General features: G+C 43.0%; 1 protein-coding gene across 1 annotated transcript; it reads left to right on the forward strand.

Moving 5' to 3' along the window:
* The first annotated feature begins 719 nt into the window (after positions 1–719).
* On the forward strand, positions 720–23,113 carry gkap1 (G kinase anchoring protein 1). Its single transcript, XM_042333463.1, has 12 exons — positions 720–897; positions 953–1,063; positions 6,860–7,015; positions 8,935–9,012; positions 13,615–13,747; positions 14,263–14,285; positions 14,580–14,729; positions 15,604–15,705; positions 15,810–15,873; positions 18,003–18,073; positions 18,996–19,073; positions 21,387–23,113. The coding sequence occupies exons 1-12, from the start codon at positions 781–783 to the stop codon at positions 21,426–21,428; spliced, it is 1,125 nt and encodes a 374-aa protein (XP_042189397.1). The 5' UTR covers positions 720–780; the 3' UTR covers positions 21,429–23,113.
* Positions 23,114–23,133: the final 20 nt, after the last annotated feature.

Here is a 23,133-nt window from a genome sequence, read left to right on the forward strand (position 1 = left end):
AGGCTGTGTGTGTGTGTGTTAGTGTCAGGCTGTGTGTGGTGTGTTAGTGTCAGGCTGTGTGTGTGTGTGTTAGTGTCAGGCTGTGTGTGTGTGGGGGGGAGTGGGTGTGTGTGTGTGTGTGTTAGTGTCAGGCTGTGTGTGTGTGGGGGGGAGTGGGTGTGTGTGTGTGTGTGTTAGTGTCAGGCTGTGTGTGGGGGGGGTGGGTGTGTGTGTGTGTGAGGGGTGTGTGTGGGGGGTGTGTGTGTGTGTGTTGGTGTATGAGTGTGTGTGAGGGGGGGGGGAGGGGGTGTGTGTGAGGGGGTGTTGGGTGTGTGTGAGGGGTGTGTGTGTGAGGGGTGTGTGTTGGTGTGTTGGTGTGTGTGTGAGGGGTGTGTGTGTGTGTTGGTGTGTGTGTGGGGGTGTGTTGGTGTGTGGGGGTGTGTGGGTGTGTTGGTGTGTGTGTGAGGGGGTGTGTTGGTGTGTGTGAGGGGTGTGTGTGTGTGTGTGAGTGTGAGGGGGGGGGAGGGGAGGGCTCAGTCTCGGGTGGTCAGACCCGGTGTTGCTGTTGGTGTTTGTTGCTCCGCCTCGTGTCCTCAGTTGGGCTTCTCCTCGTTTCCCAACAGCCCGCAGTCCAGCCCGAGAGCGGCCGCACTCCCTGTGCCCCCGTCCCCGGGTTTTATAACTGTCATTAGATTTTGTTTTAAAATCCCTCTCTGTCCCTCTCTCTGTGTCTGTGTCTGTGTCTCTGTGCCGCGGCCTCGTGTGTGAGGAGGTAAGTGAAGCCTCGGTGTCTCCCGACTGATGGCGGCCGCCGTGGGCTCGGCCTCGCTCGGCGTCAGCGCCTCTCGCTTCGCGCTGCTCCGGGTGGAGGACGATTCGTCCGCCTCGGACTCGGACTCGAGCCACAAGCGGCGCGGGGCCAACCGGCCCGGCAAGAGCGGGGCCCCGGGGGGCGGGGGGGCCGCCGGCCAAGAAAAACAACAACTACAGCCACAGCGGCGGCGGCGGCGCCTCCGGTAACAACGAGAGGAAGAAAGAGAAGAGGAAGAAAAGGAAAGAACAGCAGCAGAGCGAAGCCAACCAGGTGACAGGGGGAGGCCATCACTCTCACTCACTCCTTTATTATCACATACAACTCTCGCTCTCTCTGTCTCTCTGTCTCTCTCATCTTTTATTATTGAATAAAACTCTTATTGTCCCTTTATCTTTCAATAAAACTCTCACTCTCTCTCTCATCTTTTATTATTGAATAAAACTGATTGTCCCTTTATCTTTCAATAAAACTCTCACTCTCTCTTAACCTTTTATTATTAAATAAAACTTATTATCCTTTATCTTTAAATAAAACTCACTCTCACTCTCTCTTATCCTTTATTATTAAATAATACTTATTATTATCCTTTATTATTAGATAATACTTATTATTATCCTTTATTATTAAATAAAACTCTTATTCTCCTTTATCTTTAAATAAAACTCACTCTCTCTTATCCTTTATTATTAAAGAATAGTTATTATTATCCTTTATTATAAAATAATACTTGTTATTATCCTTTATTATTAAATAATACTTATTATTATCCTTTATTATAAAATAATACTTGTTATTATCCTTTATTATTAAATAATACTTATTATTATCCTTTATTATTAAATAATACTTATTATTATCCTTTATTATTAAATAATACTTATCCTTTATTATTAAATACAACTCTTATCCTTTCTCTTTAAATAAAACTCTTATCCTTTATTATTAAATAATACTCTTATTCTTTATTGGTTAAATAAAACTCTTACCATTTATTATTAAATAAAACTCTTATTTTTATTTATTAAATAAAACTTATTATTATCTCCTTAATCTTTAATTTTTTAAATAATTTTTTTTGTTACCAACACAAAACAAACACCTCCTGCCCTCCCCCCCCCTCCTTTTACAACAACAACAACCTCTTTCTGCTTCTTTTCATGGTTTATTATTTCTCGTCTTTTTCGTGTACATTTCAAAATGTATTTATCTTTTAGATTTTTTGAACCATTAAAATACAATCAAAAACAGTTAAAATATCAATCAGAGAGAGAGAAAAACTCCCTCCCGCGTTTTTGTTACTTTCGACTTATTTTAAATTTTAAAAAAATCTCCCGAAACTGCTGTCATTATTTATTCGTGTTTATTTATAGTTTTAATGTATTTACTGGTGGGTTATGTGTTTAGCTGTGGATGCTTTTATTTTATTATATATTTATTTATTGCTGGGTTATTTATTTAGTTATTGGTGTTTTTATTTATTCATTTTATTAAGTTTATTTTTTGGGGGGAAAGGATTAGCTTTCAGTCCCACCAGCTTTTGGTCAGTTTACTTCTTGCACAGATTTCTTTCCACACATCCTCCTTTCCTGAACACATACAACACGTTTCTTAAGGATAGAAATGAACTGATTTTTTGTAGTTGATTTTTGTTTTGGGAGTGAGATTTTATATATTTCAAGAAGGGACATTTGAGCACACTTGTTATCAGATGTTTTAGCCTTGAGTTTTTTTTTCTTAAAACATTTGCTTTATGTGAGAATGTTTTCCTTTCAATTTGAATGATAATTTATTAACATTGTTTCAGATTGTAAACATCCCTGGATTTGCTGTTTCATTTGTTATCTTAAATTTGCTATGGTTTTAAAGATAAGTAATAATCCTTGCATTTGATATAGCGCCTTATCACGTCTTCGAGGCGTCTCAAAGTCTCAAAGATGTGATAACGGAATATACTGTAAAGTGAATTGACGGTATATTTTGTGGGCAAAACACGGCAGCCAATTGCACACAGCAGTGCCCCACAAACATGTGCATCGAGTAATAGTTGAAGGAATTATTACCTCTGAGAAAGCGATCTGCCAATTGACTAACAACCTGGTTCTTACTTACTGCTCGATAAACTGAGGTGTTTTGATAGTGGTAAACTACTGCATTTATATTTGTTGGACATTTAGTGGAATCAAATCACTAGTTTTACCCCTTTGGCTGCCAACTCCACTGGCTCCTGTATCTGAGCCGATTTGACTTTAAAATCTTTGTCCTGATCTTCAGATTCCTCTGGAGTCTTGCCCCTCCTATCTCGTGTTCCCTAATTCAAGTGCTACTCCGCACGAAGGGCGCTATATAAGTATTATTGCCCCCACCCTCCAATCCAATTCTGGCATATTGCTCATACTCACTCCAAGCCTTCAGTTACTATGTCTCCTTTGGAGCTCACTTCCAAAATATCTGTTATACTTTCTCCTTTCCTGCCTTCAAAATGCTCATAAATATATGCCTTAAATCTCCCTGTTCCATGCTCTCCATTACAATTTGCCAATAATTTTGAAGCATTCATTTCATTGTCAAATATGTTATACAACAACAACAACTTGGATTTATATAGCGCCCTCCACGCCGGATGGCATCTCGGAGCGCTTTACAGTAACGGATCCCGGGGCCGAGCCCAGGGGGAGGGGGAGGAAGGTGACCAAAGGCGCGGTTGAAAAGAAAGGGGTGGAGCGGAGGACTCGGGGGACGAGGAGGAAGCCAGACCCGGAGGAACGAAGGCAACGGTTACTGTTTTGAGGAGAGGAGGTCAGAGAGGTTGGGGGGTGCAGAGGAGTACAGGGACTTGAATACAAGGGTGAGGGTCTTGAAATCGAGTGCAAGTGCAAGTTGTTGTTATTGCAGGAACCACCTGCAACAGAAGACTTATTTAAATTTTGTCTTAGATCCAATCAAATAGAACTCTGTTTCTGATTCTGTTTAAGGGCTTTGGGATGTCCTTCCATCATGAAAGCTGCTATTTTTAGTTAGCATTGTAGCCAAATTGTATTTTGGGTGAAGCCCAATTGTCCGCTCAGGGGCAGGTCCCAAGTAATGTGGATAATTGGAAGTGAACCTATTTTATTTAGCGTTTTGTTTTTCCCTTCGTCTCTTCTTCTGAAGGCATTTTGACATCTTTCTGTTTTAGTGTGGTTCTGTTCATACTGCACTTGTTTTGCTTCAATTCCAAATGATCAAAACAAAAATTATGGCCCGTCCTTAAGCTTTTTAATATTTTTAATTAGGCAAGTTTTCACTAAATGGTATTTGTCAGTGGATAGTAATCTTTTCATTAAGTGTCTGTAATTCACCGTTTTCTGTATTTAAATACATGAAGTATTTGAATTACATTTTCCACAATGTTTGTAACAAAATTGAGTTTGAGCAAAGGTTCTTTTTGATACTAGAAATCTCTTGAAGGCTGTGGATTCCTGCCCCGCATTGGATCTTTGAACTCTTATACAGTCTAAAGATGACACACCAATGCAATGCTGGGGGTGTGCAACTTTGTTGGAGGTGCCATCATTTGGATGAGATGTTAAACTGAGCCCCCCGTCTGCCTCTTTAGGTGGATGTTAAAGATCCTATGGCACTATTGGAAAATAGAAGTGAGTTTCTCCCGATGTCCTGGCAAACATCCCCCAAATAAAATTGTTCATTCACTTCTTTAATGTTTGTGGGACATTGCTTTGTGTAACTTGACTGCTGGTTCACCCATAAATCACACAGTCGCTGGACTTTACAGTGCTTTGAGAAGTCCTGCTAAGGTTAAATGTGCTGTACCAAATGAAAGGATTATTATGGAGGCTTTGTTTATATTCTGGACATTTTTTGCTGTTGCCTCTTATCGCCTGTCTTTGAAACTGTAAATTGTTCCTTCCCAGTGACAGCAAAACCTTCAACCAGAGAATTTGAGGTTTTCTGAATGAGTACAACATTACAAATTAAAACAATCTTTTGAGTTTCATGCTATATGCAGAGTTTGGTGTTCTTGAGCTTAGTATCGAGATTCTACTAGTAAGAGGTGCTCCTTGTGATAAGTCCTGTAGCTCAGTGGTTAGAGCACTCGCTTTGCAAGTGAGAGACCTGAGTTCAATTCCAGGCAGAGGGCGAAACCCTGGGCAAGTTTCCTTACTCCACACAGAGCCTAATAATAATCCCTCCAAAACCCAAAACAATAATAAATTGGTCATTTTCAATCTGCGACTGTTTGTGGGACATTGCTGTGCACAATTGGCTGCCGCGTTCGCCCACAAATATACAGTCAATTCACTTTACAGTGTGTTCTGTGAAGCGCTTTGGGACGTCCTCCCGACGTGAAAAGCCCTATATCAAATGCAAGGATTATTATTATTATTATTAAGTCAATGTAGGCTGGAGAAAGGGCTACATCCGCAATGTTCAGTCACTGATTGGAGCCAAAGACAAAGTTTAACACCTATAACACCTATTGTTTATCCTGTGTATGGTCTCCTATCTTTTCCTGCATCATAATCAGGGATAATCAACTAATAGAAAATTGTGAAAATGTTTGCCAAACAATTTGGAGTTGGAATTTGACAAATTTTGCGGAAAATTGCAGGGAGTTGATTGGTGCTATTGAGGTAAATTTTACTGCCAACCTACATTTTTTTACTTTATTGATAAAAGCTACACATGAAGAAATAACACATTCGATTGTTGCAAAAAAAATTACTGATTATTTCTTTTAACAAAAACTGGGCGGCCCATTGCGGAGTGGGCCTGTAGATCCGCCAACAAACAGCGTTGCTCGCCAAGCTCACCAGTGTCCTGACTGCGGGGCTAAAGAGGCTCACCACCTTCTGCCTCTCAGGGCCTGTCACCGCACACACACACACAGACCGAGAGACCCAGAGAGAGGCACACGCACACACAGAGAGACAAACATACAGACACACAGACACAGAGACACACGTTCTCAGAGAGAGATAGACACACACTCATAGACACAGAGACACACACTCAGACACGAAGATACATACAGAGAGACACGGACACATTCACACAGAGACACTCATAAACTCACACACATATAGAAGAAATACACACACGGATACATTCACAAACAGACACACATACAGAGGAGAGAGAGACACACAGACAATCTCAACAGGAGGGTCCCAGAGTGGAGCGAAGCCCATTTCCCGCTCGCACCGCACCGCGCATGTGTGCCTGGAGACGCCCCGCCCCCGGCAGCGGCTCAGCCCCGCCCCCCGCAGCGGCTCAGCCCCGCCCCCCGCAGCGGCTCAGCCCCGCCCCCGGCAGCGGCTCAGCCCCGCCCCCCGCAGCGGCTCAGCCCCGCCCCCCGCAGCGGCTCAGCCCCGCCCCCCGCAGCGGCTCAGCCCCGCCCCCCGGCAGCGGCTCAGCCCCGCCCCCGCAGCGGCTCAGCCCCGCCCCGTCGCAGCGGCTCAGCCCCGCCCCCCGCAGCGGCTCAGCCCCGCCCGTCCGCAGCGGCTCAGCCCCGCCCCCCGCAGCGGCTCAGCCCCGCCCCCCCCCCGCAGCGGCTCAGCCCCGCCCCCCGCAGCGGCTCAGCCCGCCCCCCCAGCGGCTCAGCCCCGCCCCCCGCAGCGGCTCAGCCCCGCCCCCCGCCAGCGGCTCAGCCCCGCCCCCCGCAGCGGCTCAGCCCCGCCCACAGCAGCGTTGGGTTAAGAATCAACAGCAGCAACGCACAGAGGATGGGCTCCAGAAACTTCATTTTATAGCGGAGGGCGTTGTTTATTGCGGCGGGTGCTGAAAAATTGAGGCCATGCTTTTCTATTGGCCCAGATCATAATACTCCAGGATCACCGTTGGTCTGTTTTCCAAGGAGACAGACAAACTGGCTGGAAGAAATAACAGATTACATATGGTTAACCTACTGCATTGCCTCTGTGCCACTGCAATATTTGTTTTAAGTCACTGTACAGGTGTAGAATAAATCACAAATACTGAGTTCTCATTTAGTTTAGCACAGCACTATATGAACATGTTGTAGATTCTACTCTAATTGTCTTTTTTTTCCTCAACCTCATCTTAAAGCTAAGAAGTCTAGCCTTTGGGAAAATTCCTCCGAAGTCGCATTCTGGTGTAAATGCTGGCGTGAACTCGGGATCAAGTCAGCCTGAGCCTCACAGCCAGAGACCAGCAGGAGCACAGGGCGAGAAATGGCAGGAGTGGAGAGAAAAAGACGAACAGGTCAGAGCTGTTGATGCAAATACAATAGTGGTCACAATTTTACAATTCAATTGTGTTGGATAGTTGAATGTTGCATGAAATGGGAAAACAATGCAGGTTCATAATTATCTTTAGTCTTAACTAAAACATTTAATTGTGGATCTCCACAATAGAATACTATTAATGAGCACTAAGACCAGCCACAACTGTTGTCTTTTTCACAAAGTTGTAAAACGTTTGTAGGAGTTGACCATTAAGAAGAGATAAACTTGCATAACAATGCTAATTTTCAAACCAGATTATTAGACTCAACAAACCCAGCCCCTTTTGCTAGTTCTCAGGTGCCTGCTTTCTCACCATATTCCTCGATCCTTTCTCCAGAATATTTATAGTTACTTCTTGATCCCATTTGCAGAATCGGTTTCTTACACTGTAATTTTATTCTACAATCCTTTGAGTCGTGTAATCCTGTATATTCTTTTTACATTTAACATTTTAGTTAGCGATAAGACAGGGATAAGATATTCTCTTTTGATGTACATTTAACCTAACTTGCCTTCTTTGTGTATAGACATTTCCACAATGGCATTGAAAATGTGGTGTGTTTGCAATGGGATTTGCCAATGGTGGCAAGATTCTCCACTCACGATTCTCAATCGCTATCAATGAATCCTATTGTGAATTGTTCAAATAGCTGCTTGATTTTCTTCCTGATCATGAAAATCTTCTCCACATAATATTCTTTTGGTACCCTGCTCCCACAATAATTTACTTTACACACATTGAACCAGATTTGCCACCTCTCAGCTCAGCTACACAAAATATCAGAATGGTTCTAAATCATACTGCATTCTTCCTTTCATTTACTATGCCTTCGGTTTTGATATTTTCTGTAAACTTGAAGATTTAATTTAGAAAAACTTTATGCAAGTAGCTTTTTTTAAATACAATCACAAATGTGGCAGCCAATCCGTGCACAGCAATAACTCAAAACAGCATGACTAATTTTATCTTGAGGAATTTTAGCACCAGGAGAAACTCCCTTCTCTTTTTAAATATAAGCACAAGATCTTTAATGTCCACCGAAATAGACAGGTGAGAACTTGGATTAACTTTTCATTTGAGAAACGACACCTCTGACAATGCAGCGCTCCCCCAGCATTGCATTGTATTGTATTGCCATCCTACTTTATGGATTCAACAGACCTGATGTGGGATCCTGAATTACACCCTGCTTATTTGTTGGACATTGCTATGCACAAATTGACTGCCACATTCATCTACAAATATTCACTACACTTAACGGGAATTACTGTAAACTGTTTTGAGACATTTCAGGATTATTACATGTTTGTTACTCTTCAGTCCTCCATACAAGAAGAACATCTTTATTGGTGAAACTTTGTCTGGAACTGTTGCCCCTGATTCATACTGTTCCGGCCACAACATTATTGCTATTTGCATAGCACTTATTCAGATTAATTAATTTATATATTTATTTTGTCCTTCCCGCCCTTTACTTCTATTCTCAGCCTCCAGAACTCACTGTTCTTCAGCTGAGTTTGTAGCCAGTCCAGCTGCTCTCACAAAAAGGCTCCCAAAATACCACAAACCAAAGAATATTTGCTGAATTTCATGATGAATATATTTTTAATAAAATTTTTATATTTTTAAAAATGCTTTTGCAGACGAGAGGACCTGGGTTTGATTCAGGAAACTGGTTCTTAGTCGATTGGCGGATTGCTGTCCAGGAGTAATAATCCTTCCACCCCATATCAAATGCAATGATTATTATTATAAAACACTTTTAAAGATATTGTAAAAAAATGCTTTGCTTAATTCCAGAGCCCAGTCAATACAGACTATGTTGTAGTTGGATTCTCTGGATGATTTCTGCTGTAGTTTCTCTCAATGTTTATTCGATTCTTTTCTGCGTACAGCTGACGACTGAACTGTATGAAGCGGACCTCCAGAAAGCATTGCTGATCAGTAAGCTGGAGTATGAAGAGCATAAGAATGTATGTACCACTTTGTGTGGCATTTGAAATTTAAAAAAATATTGAGAGTCATTGTGGAAGAGTTTGTGACTAAATTAATCATGTTAATGGCAAGCCAAATGAGTGAAAGAAAAATATGAAAAACTGACATTATATGAGGGCAATAGAAGAGTGTTGCAAGAAGAGGGCCTGGCAAATTAATATGAACATCTTTTATTTTCATGTAGTTATAAAATACAGAAATAGCTCTACTGTGAGGAATTTTGTCATTGGTGTCATAGTAGGAATTTCTTTTATCTATTTCGGTTGATGCGATGATTATATGTGATGATTGCGGAGTCCTGTAGCTTAGTGGTTAGAGCACTCACCTTGCAAGTGAGACACCTGGGTTCAATTTCAGGCAGGGCGAAACCTTGGGAAAGTTTCCTTACTGCACATGCCTATAATATATATAATAATCCCTCCAAAACAAAACAATAATAAATTTGTCATTTTCAATCCACGACTGTTTGTGGGACACTGCTGTGCGCAATTGGTTGCTCGCATTTCGCCCGCAAATATTCGGTCAATTCACTTTACAGTATATTCCTAGAAGCGCTTTGAGATGTCGAGAAGACATGAAAAGCGCTATATCAAATGCAAGGATTATTATTATTATCCCTTTCAGAATGTCCCAATTTTTATTTTCAATGTCAGTAGAATTACATTTTCAGCATTTTGACTTATCTGCCCCTTCCAAGTCCTGCTAGTCTGTCATCAACAACAACAACAAAATTACAATTACGCCTTTCATGTCGGGAGGACGTCCCAAAGCAGGGGCTCGAGCATGGGGGAGGGGTGGTCTAGGGGTGAGGGAAGGCAGAGAGGTGGGAGATCGACCAAAAAGGCACGATCGAAGAGAAGGGTCTTGAGACCGTCCTTGAAGGAGGCAAGGGAGGAAGCGAGGCGAAGGGACCGTGGTATGGAGTTCCAAAGTGTGGGGGCAGAGAGGCTGAAAGCCCGGCCACCGATGGTAGGGCAGGTTGGGTGGGAGACATGGAGCAGATCAGAGCCCGCTGAACGGAATGAGCAGGCAGGTTGGTAGGGAGTCAGCAAGTCAGAGGGGTAGGAGGGGGCAAGGCCATGGATGGCATTGAAAGTGAGGACGAGGATCTTGAACTCGATCCTCTGGGGGATGGGGAGCCAGTGGAGTCGGGTGAGGGTGGGAGTGAAGGGGTCACGGAGCCTGGTGCGTGAGAGTATGAGGATGATCAGCAGCTTGTGAAGGGAAAAGTTGGGAAGGCCGATGAGGGAGTTTCCGTAGTTGAGCCTTGATGTGATGAATGCGTGGGTGAGGGTTTTGGCAGCCTGAGGGGTGAGGCATTGGCGGAGTCTGGCAATGATGCGGAGGTGGTGGTAGGCAGTGCCGGTCATGGCGCAGATGTGGGGGAGAAAGGACAGTTCAGGGTCAAACAAGACACCCAGGTTCCTGACTGGCTTAGTGAGGTTGAGTGTGCAGCCGTGGAGGCTGATGCTGCCAGTGCCCGAGGTACGGAGGCGCTGGCGTGAGCCAATCAGGAGGGCCTCGGTCTTGCTGATGTTGAGTTGGAGAAAGTTGTCCCTTGTCCAGGACTTGATGTCGGACAGGCAGTGGGTCAGGATGCCAATAGTCCTGGAGTTGAGGGTGGAGGCAGAGAGATAGAGTTGGGTGTCATCCGCATACATGTGGAAATTTACCCTATGTTTGTGGATGACGTCACCGAGGGGGAGCACGTAAAGTGTGAAAAGGAGGGGACCGAGGACAGATCCCTGAGGAGCACGAGAAGGTGCGGGGGCTGGAGGAGAAGCCATTTGCTTCGACAAAGTGGAGGCGGTGTGAAAGGTAGGACCTTGAAGGTTGAGGTGGGAGGAGAAACAGTGGAGGGGGATTGAAAGGTCCACGGTGTTAAAAGGCAGCGGAGAGGTCGAGGAGGACAAGGAGGCAGAGGGAGCCCTGGTCGCACATGGTCAGGATGTCGTTTGTGACCTTGACCAGAACAGTTTCTGTGCTGTGGGTGGCACGGAAACCCGATTGGAAGGTTTCATGGAGAGAGTGGGAGGAGAGGAAAGAGCGAAGCTGGGAGGCAACGGCTCTCTCAAGGACTTTGGATAGGAAAGGGAGGTTTGAGATGGGCCGGTAGCTGGATAGCTATGATGGGTCAAGGGAAGGTTTCTTCAAGGTGGGGGTGATAATGACCGTTTTGAGGGGGGGGAAGAAACAGTGCCAGATGACAGGGAGAGGTTGATGATGTCGGCGAGAAGCGGGGCAAGGAGTTTGAGCTGGGATTTAAGGATGGGGTTCAGGGAGCAGGTGGTGGGCTTCATTGAGGATATGGTGGTGAAGACAGAGGAGGGGTTGACAGGTTCAAAGGTGTGGAAGGAGGGATGGGTAATTTTCGGAGTGTGAGATGGGGGTAGGGAGGGGGTGGAAGTTGGGAGGGCAGTGGTAGCTGAGCGGATTCCCTCGATTTTGGGCTCGAGGAAATCCAGAATTTTCTTGCAGTGAGAGTCGGAGGAAAAATCTGGCAGGCGTGTCGGGGAGGGCGAAGGAGCCGGTTGGTTATGGAGAACAGGAGCCTGGGGTTGCCTTTCGCCTCCAGGATTAACCTGGAATACAAGGATGATTTGGCCGAGGCGAGAGCGGAGCGGTACGTTTTGATGAGGTCCAGTCAGATGTGACGATGGACCGTTAGGCCGGATTTGAGCCAAGTGCGTTCGGGAGCCCGCACCTGGCCCTTAAGCGAGCAGAGGTGGCTGGTGAACCACGCTGAGGATCGGGAATAGTTCAGGAGGTGAGGGGAGGCAAGGGCGTCGAGTGTGGTGGAGAGGGTGCTGTGGAGAAGAGTAAGCGCAGAGAGTTGGTTGGTGTGAGAGGTGGACCAGAAGGGGGGGAGTCAGAGGACTCCAGGGCAGCGGAGAGGGACTGCGGGGAGATCTTCTTTCATGGGCGATAGAAGATGGTGGTAGGTTTGAAGGCAGTGAGGAGAGGGATATGGGAGTTGAGGGAGATGAAATGGTAGTCAGAGATGACTTTGTCAGTGATGGTGACATCCAAGACGCTGAGGCCCCGGGTGATCACCAGGTCGAGAGGGTGACCGTGGTTGTGGGTAGCAGAGTGGATGTGGAGATAGAGGTTGAGAGAGGAGAATTCTGAGGAGGTGGAGCAGGAGGGGGTGAAGTGGAGGTTGAAGTCGCCTAGGATGATGAGACTGTCGGAGCAGAGGCAACGGGAAACGAGGATGGAGATGTCAGAGATGAAGGTGGGGGAGGATTTTGGGGGGCGGTAAACTAGGAGGATTTTTAGAGAGAGGTGGGAGGGATGGCAGAGGGTAAGGTGTTCAAAAGAGGGAAATGAGCCGGTGGAGTAGGGGGATAGGGCAAGTGACGCCCTGAATATAAGGGCTACCCTGCCGCCATGGCAGTTGGGGCGTGGGGCATGGTGTTAGGTATAGCCGGGTAGTGTGGCCTCAGTGAGGGGGGGAAGGTGTCACCTGGGGTGATCCAGGTTTCAGTGAGGGCCATAATGTCAATGTCCTCATCGAGGATGAGTTCATTGACGACCAGGGTCTTGTTGGCGATGGAGTGGACGTTTTAAAGGCCAATGCATAGTGGACAGTTGGCAGGGGGATGTGTGGGATGGGAGGGGGTACTGGATTGGTTGGCAGGGAGGATGGGGATGCGGATGAGGGAGGAGAGGTTAGCCCCTGGGGTCTGGGTCCGGGGTGGCTTGCGGTGGTAGTGGGGAATGGGGCAGTCGGTGTGGCTGCTGCTGGACAGCCAACACCGAATGCCGCGATGAGCCCGGCGAGGGATTCCCAGGCTGGAGCAGAGGGAAGCAGTGGGAGATAGGAGGTGGGGAGAGCGGAGTGAGAGCAGGACAGAGCGGGAGAGTTGCAGGGAGTGGGGCATTTTGAGGGAGGGCCAGCTCGGGTCGGGGGCGGCAGCCAAGATGCGCACGCTGAGACGAGAGGCGGCGAATTAGTGGGACATTATAATAATAATCCTTGCATTTGATATAGGGCTTTTCACGTTCTAGACGTCCCAAAGCGCTTCACAGAATATACTGTAAAGTGAATTGACTGTATATTTGGGGGCGAACGCGGCAGCCAATTGCGCACAGCAATGTCCCGCAAACAGTCATGGATTGAAAATCACCAATTTATTATTGTTTTGTTTTTTTGGAGGGATTATTATTAGGCGTGTGGAGTAAGGAAACTTGCCCAAGGTTTCGCCCTGACCTGCCTGGAATTGAACTCAGGTCTCTCACTAGTAAAGTGAGTGCTCTAACCACTGAGCTACAGGACTCCACGGGGCCGGGGTCTCTTGGACCCTGAGGTGGGGTGGGTGTCTCAGGGTCTTGGTAATTGAGTTTGTATGAGGCTAAACTCATACACTCACTGCACTCACTACACTTACCTCACTGCCAATTCCATTTGTTATATAAAACTGGACACTTGTGACAGGCTGTTAACTATTTTAATTCTCCCTCAGAATTAGTCTGTCTATACTACATTTAAAATTTTGTTTTGAAGAAGAAAATCTGTTGTGTTTTGCCTATGTGAAAGGCGATATACAAATGTAATTTTGCTATTCTTGTTGTTGCAGCTGCACGATGATCCAAACAACATTTCTCTCAAATCAAAAGGGCAGAGTCGGAAAGAGAAAAGAAAACACCTTCAGGGAAAAGATAAACCAGCCAGAGTATCGTTAAAAGATTTTCAGACTGATGGTAGTGCAGGTAATGTTGGGGTAAAGCTTGTAATATTAAAAAACCTTGTGACAGCATTTTCTGTGCAACATTGGGGTAAAAAAAACAGTAGTTTGCGACAGGGTTGACTAATGGCAACTCAGAGGCACAAATGATGAATCCTGCTGGTAAGTACATTGCTGCTATTATAACAATAACAAAGCTTGCTTTTGATATTGATTTAGTGTATGTAGAAATACAGTCACTACACTTCACAGCAAAACCCTGTGAAACACTTTGAGATATTCCAACCACTTGATAAGGAGCATATCAAAAGCAAGGATTGCCATTATTATAATCAGCAGCAATGCCTTAGTAGTAAATTTTCAAAAGATTACATCTTTAATCTAAAGTACTGTGTGATAGTTTGCAAAAAAAGTTTGTCAAACACTGATTCAGAGTTAAACCACCATGTTATTTGGATTTCTAGCCTCATACAAACTAATGCATGAAACATCTTGTTGGCCTTTTGATTCAGTGTAACAACTTTTTTTCCTTCTCTGCAGATCAAATGAACAAAAAACATGAGGTATGGAACTTCAGGTGTACTTATGGCTGTAGATCTGTGTTGATGAGTTGGGTAATCTGTTTCAGGTTCTTTGTGAAAGAATCTCAGTATAATACATGGCCTGAAATTTAATCTGAGTTTCAAAGTAAATGTTTAATCAATACCTGAATATTTTGTCTATTCAGAAGACGTTTTGAAGTGAAATATTACTTAATTGAATCCTATTTTTAACAAAAGATTTTGTGTAGTAGTAAACGTTTTCCTAATTGCTCTTTTACCAATTATCTGTTTAATTGAAGTATTTGCTATTTGCAGGAACCAAAATCCTTACTTGCGACTGTAGAAGAGGATGGCTTCTTTAATAAACTCGAGGAAGACACAAACAAAATATTGCTGATGGAGAAAAGGAAAAAGTTGTTGAATTCTAATGGGCTGGAGAACAACATGTCTGCGCAGGAGAGCCAAGTATGAATTTGTTGAATATATATTTACATGTGTTGTGTACAGGATTGGTCCTTCCTTGGATCACCTCGTTTCAGTGAACGATGAAAAGATAATTGGAATTCACTTTCAGTCTCGTTTTATGATTTTAAACAAGTAGTGTTGATGTTTGGGAGGATGGTAGTGGCTTGGATGTGTTGAGCTCAGTGGCATGAATCACAGAATGAACACAGCATTATCAGATCTGCCAAGCCAGATCTGTAGCAACACAGCAATCCATGTTTAAATAGTTTTATTTTTAAGCCAGTGAAAGAGATTCAGTTGGAGGTTCCATGTAAACACAATTCTTCTACAATGCTTTGATTTCCCTTGCAAAAATGAATTGGAATGACATCCAGATTGGGGGGAGGGGGTTTCCTGCTTTAAGATTTCTAGTGTTTCTTTGTGACTTAGATATTTATTTATTTTCATATTTGGGAATATTGTTCTTTGGTTACTAGCTCAGGTTCCTCTGCAGTGCAAGAATGCATGAATCGAGGTATGTGTGGATGGGTGAGTGTGAAGGAGGGAAGAGAGATTGAAAAGAGAAAATGAGTGTGATGGACAGTGTTCAGCAGACAAAGAACTTGCAGGGAAAAACTGATGTGAAAGAAACACAGAAAGAAGAAACCCACGCGGAGACATATTAGGTACAGAGAGAGGAACAGAGATGGGAAGTGAGGGAGAAAAAGGCAGAGGCACAGAGACTCCCTCACAAAATATATTGTTCCAAACAGCTTTCTCCTACAGCCCTTAGATTTCAAGTAAGCCTTCCTCGCTATTGTTTGTTCTGGAAATGGTCACAAAATGCAAAGGAATGACTGAATTTTTCTTTTCTTTTTCACTGCCTTTCTCGCAGGAAGCTATCTGTAATAATGTAAGAACTGAACACTTAAAAGAAAAACTCGAAAAGAAAGACACTAAAATCCTTCAGTTGAAACAAACAATTGAACAGTGGGAGGTGAGTGGCCAGATGTGATTTTTAATCTTTTTGTGGCAGAGTCCAAGAAACCTGGTCTTATTGGCTTTTCATTATTTTACCACCTCCCTTTCTTTTTAAAATAGGCAAAATATAAAGAGGTAAAAGCGAGAAATGCTCAGCTTTTAAAGATGCTGCAAGAAGGTGAAAGTAAGTATTTGTTAATATTTAGGAATATCACAGGTGAGGTGTACAGAGGGACTTTCTGTATCGTACGGCAGTATCGAGCTGTAGAGCCCTGGGTTTTTCGGGATCCAATTTACTTTTGTTCTTTCTCTCTCATACTTCTGAAAATGTGTTAAGTTTTAGCCTGGCTCGGTTGGCAGCATTCTTGCTTCTTGAGTCAGAAGGTTGTGGGTTGTAGTTGGGACTGTGAGCTCACAGTATCAACTGATACTGCAGTGTGGTGCTGGGGGGTCTGCTACACTGTCGGGAGTACGATCCTTCAGAGGAGATGTTAAACAAGGTCCCATTTGCCTGTCTGGTAGACAATAAACGATCCCACCGTATTAATTGAAAAGAAAAGGGAGTAATCTCCCAGTCTCCTGGCTGACAGTCTTTAGATAAATTGATCATTTACTTCTTGCCTGTTTTGGGACATTGCTGTGGGCAAATTAGCTGCCCTGTTCACCTACCAGTACAACCGCTTTCCTTTACATTAAATCCTGTGGAGAGCTTTGAGGTGTGTCAACAATGTGATGAGGTGCTATATCACATACAGTGAATATATTATCATCTTGGCTGCACTGTGATGGAAGCAAAGGATGTTTCTGCTGGATTCCTTTGATGTGTCTTCTTACAGTAGGTCTGGGAGCATTTGTCAGTCTTGTGTGTACTGAGGAGGGAAGGGCATGCCATACCTACAATACCATTTCTGTTTCAGTGTGTATTTTACCATTTACCTAATGTAACAATTCCAGCGTGATAACTGAAGACCAGTATCTTTGCATTCCCACGTATCTTCGACCCAGCATAGCACGTCATACGTAGCACATCCCAACCGAGGCATTATTCAAAGAGATTGAAATCATTTTAGGGCATTATTTAATTTTAATACAGTGAGTACTGAAGTCAGCTCAGTGAGCGGTTCTCTTTGTGAGCCAGAGTATTTTGAAATGTGAGCTGTGTTACTATTGTGTGAAAAGCTCTTCTGATTGATCCACTTATTGTTGAATTCTCATCACAGCCTTTATTACTTCAAAGTGCAAGGAAATGTCTGACTTCTGGATAGTTAGTTCATCAATGATGTCGCTGACGACATTTCCTGCACATTGAGCCATGGCAACTCGGTGACGCTAGAAGTCAGACGCATTTTAGCACAGGTAACCAGTCAGCACTGGAAGCCGGATGTAACACCCTTCCAGTGTAGTGTAAGTCCTCAGTAGCTTTGTCTCCTAACCTGGATCACCAAGGAGCTGAACACTGAGACTAACATATTTGATTCAACATAGTCATTCTCTTTTAAAAGCCAATCCTTTTGTGCTCTTTAAACAGCAACAAATTGCATTTTTGCATTTTTTGTTGTTAAAGTACATTTATGGCAGAAATAGTGTTAAATGTTGATCTGTTTGATGTGATGTTTATTGAACTCCACCTGTTCTTCTTTTATCCCCTTTCTCTTCCCCATCAGCGCCCCATGACAAGCCAGCTGATACTGCTGGCTGGATTCCACATGAAGAATGGGCACTTTGATTAATTTACACCTTCAGGAGAGAAGGGAAGAAAACTAAATTATGAGTTTCACACATGTATCCCACTTAAACATGAACATTTCCCTGTGTCTGGAATGGAATGTGCACACTATCGGAGAAACGTAACCTAATGCAGGATAGTATCAGGTGCAGGTTGGTAGGAGCCAAGGCTTTGGGACCCCAGAGTATACGTTGGGGTACTGCTGGAGTTTAACCTGCTAAAACCGCACAACTTGCCATTGAGAGCATTAACTGACTGGGATCACCCTGCCCGTTAGGGTTTTGGTTTACAGGGATACCAGGAGCTGAGTGGGAAGATTTCCTGGTCTATTCCTTAAAGTCCTGCTCTGGCATATCTGTTATCAGCAATGCCCTGGAGTACTGCGGACCTGCCTGATATAGGAACCAGATTATGAGCTTGCCAAGGATGGTTGTCTCGAAAAATGTTTAGTGAATCCTTTTGAATTTGAATGAAGATCAGAATACCTCTAGGAGCAACTTCTGAACGTTCATAACACTTGGTGTTATTCCAATATACTGTAGTATTATTTCTCTTAATGTAATAATTTTATTTGTTTTACATTATAGTGAAGGATAAAGCAGACATACTGCTGCAAGTCGATGACTTAATAAGCATCAAGAATGAACTAACTTTACAGGTAAGAGGAAATGGTCGCAGTTTCCGCAACCAGAAACTTATTTTACATTTCAGTCTTTACCAAACTATGATACTTGAAAGTCGTACTCTTACCTCGCATTAATCAACCACTTGTTGAAGTTGAAAGGACAATAAAATGTGTTCCTCAATTGCACAGCTATTATGTATTCTGAGGAAGGGAGGATCAGTTAAACTATACAATGGTAATCTGGCGCTGGAAAGAATTTCTTTAGCCGAATGGTCATTTATCATGTTTCTACTCCGCCACCTCTTTACACTTTGCCATTCAACAACCAGACGATCTTCCCTCACACTTCTTCCAAGGTTGCTCTGTAATTGGTTATCTCTGAAAGTGCTATCCCTTACATATTTTGTTAGTAAACATGATATAGTATCCTGAATAAGCTTGGTCCCCCCCCTTTTTTGTTAAAAAAGAGGAGGGCCTGTTTTTCAGATGGAAAATTGTGCTGCCGATTAGCAAAATACTAGCTGAAGGAACTGAGGCCGCAATCCCAGTCTGTTGGTGGGTGGGGCTGCAAGTTAAGGCAAGATTTTCACTGACCAAGTGACCAGTTGCAGAGTGACATCAGACCTGTAAAATGAGTACTTTGCCTTCTGTCTTGTTTGAGTAGGATTTTATAACGGGGGCTGCTTGAAACCAAAAGTCAGCTTTTCAAAGGACATTAATTATGCAGTGGACTTTTCTGTGCTGCAAATGTTCTATAATCTATGGAAAGCAAGTAAGAAAAACACTACAGATATAGGAGATTGTATGGAACGAATAGAGGAGGTCAGTATAATTGGGCTATCAGGGTTCACCTCCACATTTTGTAAGTGTATATTATCTAGATGTTTCAGGGAATCAGCACATTCACAATGTAGTTATTGTATGTCCTGAATAGTCTTGATTCTCTTCTCTCTAGGTTACAGGTCTGCACGCAGCCCTGGAACAAGAAAAATCTAAAGTAAAACAACTGCAAGCAGAATTAACAAAATATCAGGTAAATCATTTTGCCTTTTTAGGCATTTCAGACTAGTAGAACAGGTGACCTTTTAAATTTAGCAGCATGAATATTTGGTCATTTTATAGATCTAGGCGACTATGAGATTCCGTTTTTTGAGGTTTTTCCCTGATCGACATTGTAGGATGAAGTGGATGCATCAGCAAGCTGCTAGGTCAAGTGTTTTTCCACTTCCCCATTGATTACCTGGTGCTTTACTTATTTGTCAAACATGCAGACTGTGAGATATCCAAACAAGTTATTTTATTTTTCTCTCTCGTTACTGAGTAACGAGAGAGAAAAATAATAGGAGTGAGATATTTCAAACAATTCCCCATCTTCAGTTAGTAGCCTATGTTGGGAGATTGTGAGAGAGGCAAAGAAAGGGAAAAACTGCAGAGGGCAACAAGAAGCAGAAAAGGGATAAAGAGAAACCAAAACTCAAAAGGAGACAGCAGGAGAAAAGTGCGGAAATAACCAATAAAAACAAGCCTCTTTAATTGCCTAATTGGGAGAAATCTTTACCTTTAGGAAAGTGAAAAGCATTTGTACCACAAGATGGAAGCACTTACACTAGTTTCAAGCCACCAGAGGAGGCCCTGAGTGAAGGCTTTATCTTAGCAAAATAACATGAAAATACTGTATTGCAAAGAATTATTACATAAATAACAGATTCAGAGAAGAGGGATATGAACATTTTTGAGACTTGAGGCTCTATAGGTTTTACAGATGTTTGTTGGACAAGAGAAGATGAGACGGATGTGATCCAAGTTGTTATTCTGAGAGGCAGATGATATAGATGTCAGCAAATTATGTGACTCAGCACCTGACAGCAAACAACACAGAACAGATTTTCTTTTTCTTCGAAAACCATTTTGTCTTCTGTTCAGGGCAGGTCCTACTGGTACTGGCTCTTAGGCATTTGAACAAGTGATTGTTATTCACCTGTCTGTGAGTTTCAGCAGGACAGGCTAACGGACAATGAGATCAGTCCACCTATCTAAACCTTCCAGAAGGTGGATAATGAACTAGTCTTGATTTTTTTCCCCTCCCTATTTTAGGGGCACTGAGGCCAAATGTGTCCAACCGAGATGAGGTAACAGCACAGACAAAGGGTTGAAATGGGGGGGACTTCCCCATTGTGTATGAATCACTGAACAACTGTTGAGCCACCAGCAGTTCTAGTTAATCCAGTCCTCTGAATTAGCACATGTTGGGTTGCACGTAGTTGCTGATGCGTTCCTGTTTGTAACTACAGTGGAACCCTGATTAGTTCACATATTAGAGAAGACACCTTACCTTCACCCTCCCCCCACTCCTGATATTCAAAATCACTACATAATTAGGATCTCTATTTCAAGATTAAATCTGTTAATTCCTCTCTGAAAGATGAGTTTCAAACCTGCATTATGCCCATTTACATACCAATCTGCACCTCTGAGGAGCTGAGTGAAGATGATCCTTGGATAAATTGGTAGAGTCAGGGTGGTGAGCAGATTATATGTAGATTATTACATAGGAACAGGAGGAGGTCATTCAGCCCTTCAAGCCTGTTCCGCCATTTAATTAGATCATGGCTGATCTGTATCTCAACTAATTCTTTCAATTCCAATTTCAGCATGTTTCTAACTATGGTGGATAACTAAGGTTCCACTATACCTTGTTTTTCCATCCCTGGTTGAGATAGGTGGTATGATCACCTATCTAAACCATTTTACCCTGGATTTGAAAATACAATAGAACCTCATTGTAACATGCTTTGTTATAACAGGGGTACACTTATAATGGATTGGGTTATTGATCCTGATATTACTCAGAAAATCCAAAATGCATTCACTGGCATTTCAAAGGCTAAGTGACTGCTCAGATGGATGGATTCACTACACATGCACATAGCCAGCCGAGCTGCTTCCTGTGCACTGGGCAGCTCTCATGCGAAACAAAAAATGACTTCCAGGTCACAAGATCTCCAACAATATCACTTCCTGTGTGCTGCGCGGGGACATTCAGTTAATGATGTCAGTGGTGACCTAATGAACCACAGAAAGTAATGCTGGTGGCAAATTAATGACCCATAAATTGGTCAGTTTTAGTGTGGCAAGCCAGCTGGGTGGCTGCACGCTTGTACAGTGATGGGGTGTTTGTGCTATAAAAAACAGTGCTAGAACGAAGGGCATTATAACGGACGGAGCTTCACTTTTATTTCTTTGAGATCATTTGTAGCAAAAAGGAATCCAGACTGAATTGTTAACATTATGAATGTATTGAATAAATTTAATTGATTTTTGTTTATATTTCTTTTGGAACCTGCAGGGAGGCAAGAAAGGAAAGAAAATGTCAGAATCTGATCATTGAAGATAAAAATGGTGTACGTAGGTACATACTGTGAAGCCCAGGGCAAAAAAAAACACTTTCTTCAGGGTGCCATCAATGGATATGTCTAGTTAATGTATAGCTGTTGGATTATGCAGTTGGTTTGATTTGGAGTTTAGCTTTCTCAAACACTCCACCACACCTCTTCCTTCTGAGGGTGGTGGGGAGGGGAAAGGGCTGTGAAATTGTACTCTCATGATAAACTGAAGAGATTTCCTTGTGCTGACAACTCGATGACATCTTAGGTCAATTAACCTTTCCGGCTTCTCTTTCTGTGCCGGAGAGGTTTGAAGGAATGAATGAAAATTTCTGCTCTTCAGTTATTTTGTTTTGAGACCGATAATACTGAATCAGAATAGCCTGCTAATGAAGAAGCAAATTTTTCCGCACAAGTCTGCTTAATTTGGCCTGCCAGGTGTCACGTGTGACAAAGCAATAAGGTACTGGAAAAAAAGAGGAATGGTTTGAGTAAAATATTTTGTGTTGCTGTTCATTTACCTTGTTAGAGCTGGGTTTGAAGCTGCCCTGCACCAGAATGGTGGGGTGGGGTGACATAATCCTTGGGAAAATATGTTTGGATAGTCATTTTCCTATTGGAAGTGAATCTACAACGCAAAAGCTATCCTTGGATATTGAACTGATTTGACAATGTCACTCTGAGCCCGTGAATTTAAAGTGCAAAGGGAAGGAATTAAGTTATGCTTATTCAGTCCAAGAGTGATGTTAAGAAATATTTTCAGGAGAATCTGTGCACATTAAATGTGGGTTAGGAACAAAGTGGAAAAGTGTTGATTTACTCTCATTCCTTTACCTTGTGTATGATTTGAGCACACCTGCAGGGGAAGTAGCTTGTAAGGAACTAGGGTGTTATTTTTGTAACACAAGATTCCCATTTCGGCGAGCACTGTTAAAACGCCAAACTTTCATATTTTCCTTGAATTACAATAAAATTCAGTTCAACTGGGATATTTCCCCACATTATATGTATGTGTCCTTCTTTCCCCCTTAATATTGGGTATCTGCTTTTCGCAAACTTTAAAAGGAATATATATTCATTATGTTGGCTGTACTCAAGGTGATCTTCAGCACTTTGATTGTACTTCACATCATGTGGCAACTACAGTGTTACTTGTCTCTTGAAATGTCAGCCCGACTCAGTTGGTAGCATGTGAACCTCTGAGGCAGAAGGTTGGGGTGGGGGTTCAAGTCCCATGAAGGGACACTGAACTCCCATCTAGCATGACACTCCAATACAGTTTGTTGCATTGTCAGAGGTTCATCCTTTGAATGTGATGTTAAACACATATCACAATTGCCTGCCAGACTTTAAACATTGGCCTTGGCCTTGCCAACAATCTCCCAAATAAAATTGATCAGACTTCATGTGCACATTTTTGTGTGCAAATTGGCTGTTGTGTTCATCAACAAATAGTCACAACACTCTACAGTAAATGCAGTTAATTGCTTTGAAACATTTTGATGATGTGGTAAGGTACTTATCAAATGCAAGGATTCTTATAAAGTACTCTGTATAGACTTTTTTTAAATTTGGATTTTAAATTTACATGACAATCAAGTTTAAATTTGATTCCTGTGTCCATTGTTAAAATATCAAATGTTACTATTTCGCACAAATTCCAATAAATTTCAGTACATGATTTTAAATTCTCAACATTCACGGTTGCAT

The sequence above is a fragment of the Callorhinchus milii genome, unplaced genomic scaffold, assembly GCF_018977255.1.
Source record: "Callorhinchus milii isolate IMCB2004 unplaced genomic scaffold, IMCB_Cmil_1.0 Scaffold1, whole genome shotgun sequence".
Taxonomy (NCBI): domain Eukaryota; kingdom Metazoa; phylum Chordata; class Chondrichthyes; order Chimaeriformes; family Callorhinchidae; genus Callorhinchus; species Callorhinchus milii.

Bases quoted from the DNA above. Each gene is read 5' to 3' on its own strand.
- gkap1 (XM_042333463.1), top strand. From the start codon at position 781: ATGGCGGCCGCCGTGGGCTCGGCCTCGCTCGGCGTCAGCGCCTCTCGC. The intron at 15,874-18,002 runs GTAAGTATTTGT...TTTACATTATAG, and splicing joins GATGCTGCAAGAAGGTGAAA to TGAAGGATAAAGCAGACATA. The intron at 19,074-21,386 runs GTAAATCATTTT...TGGAACCTGCAG, and splicing joins CAGAATTAACAAAATATCAG to GGAGGCAAGAAAGGAAAGAA.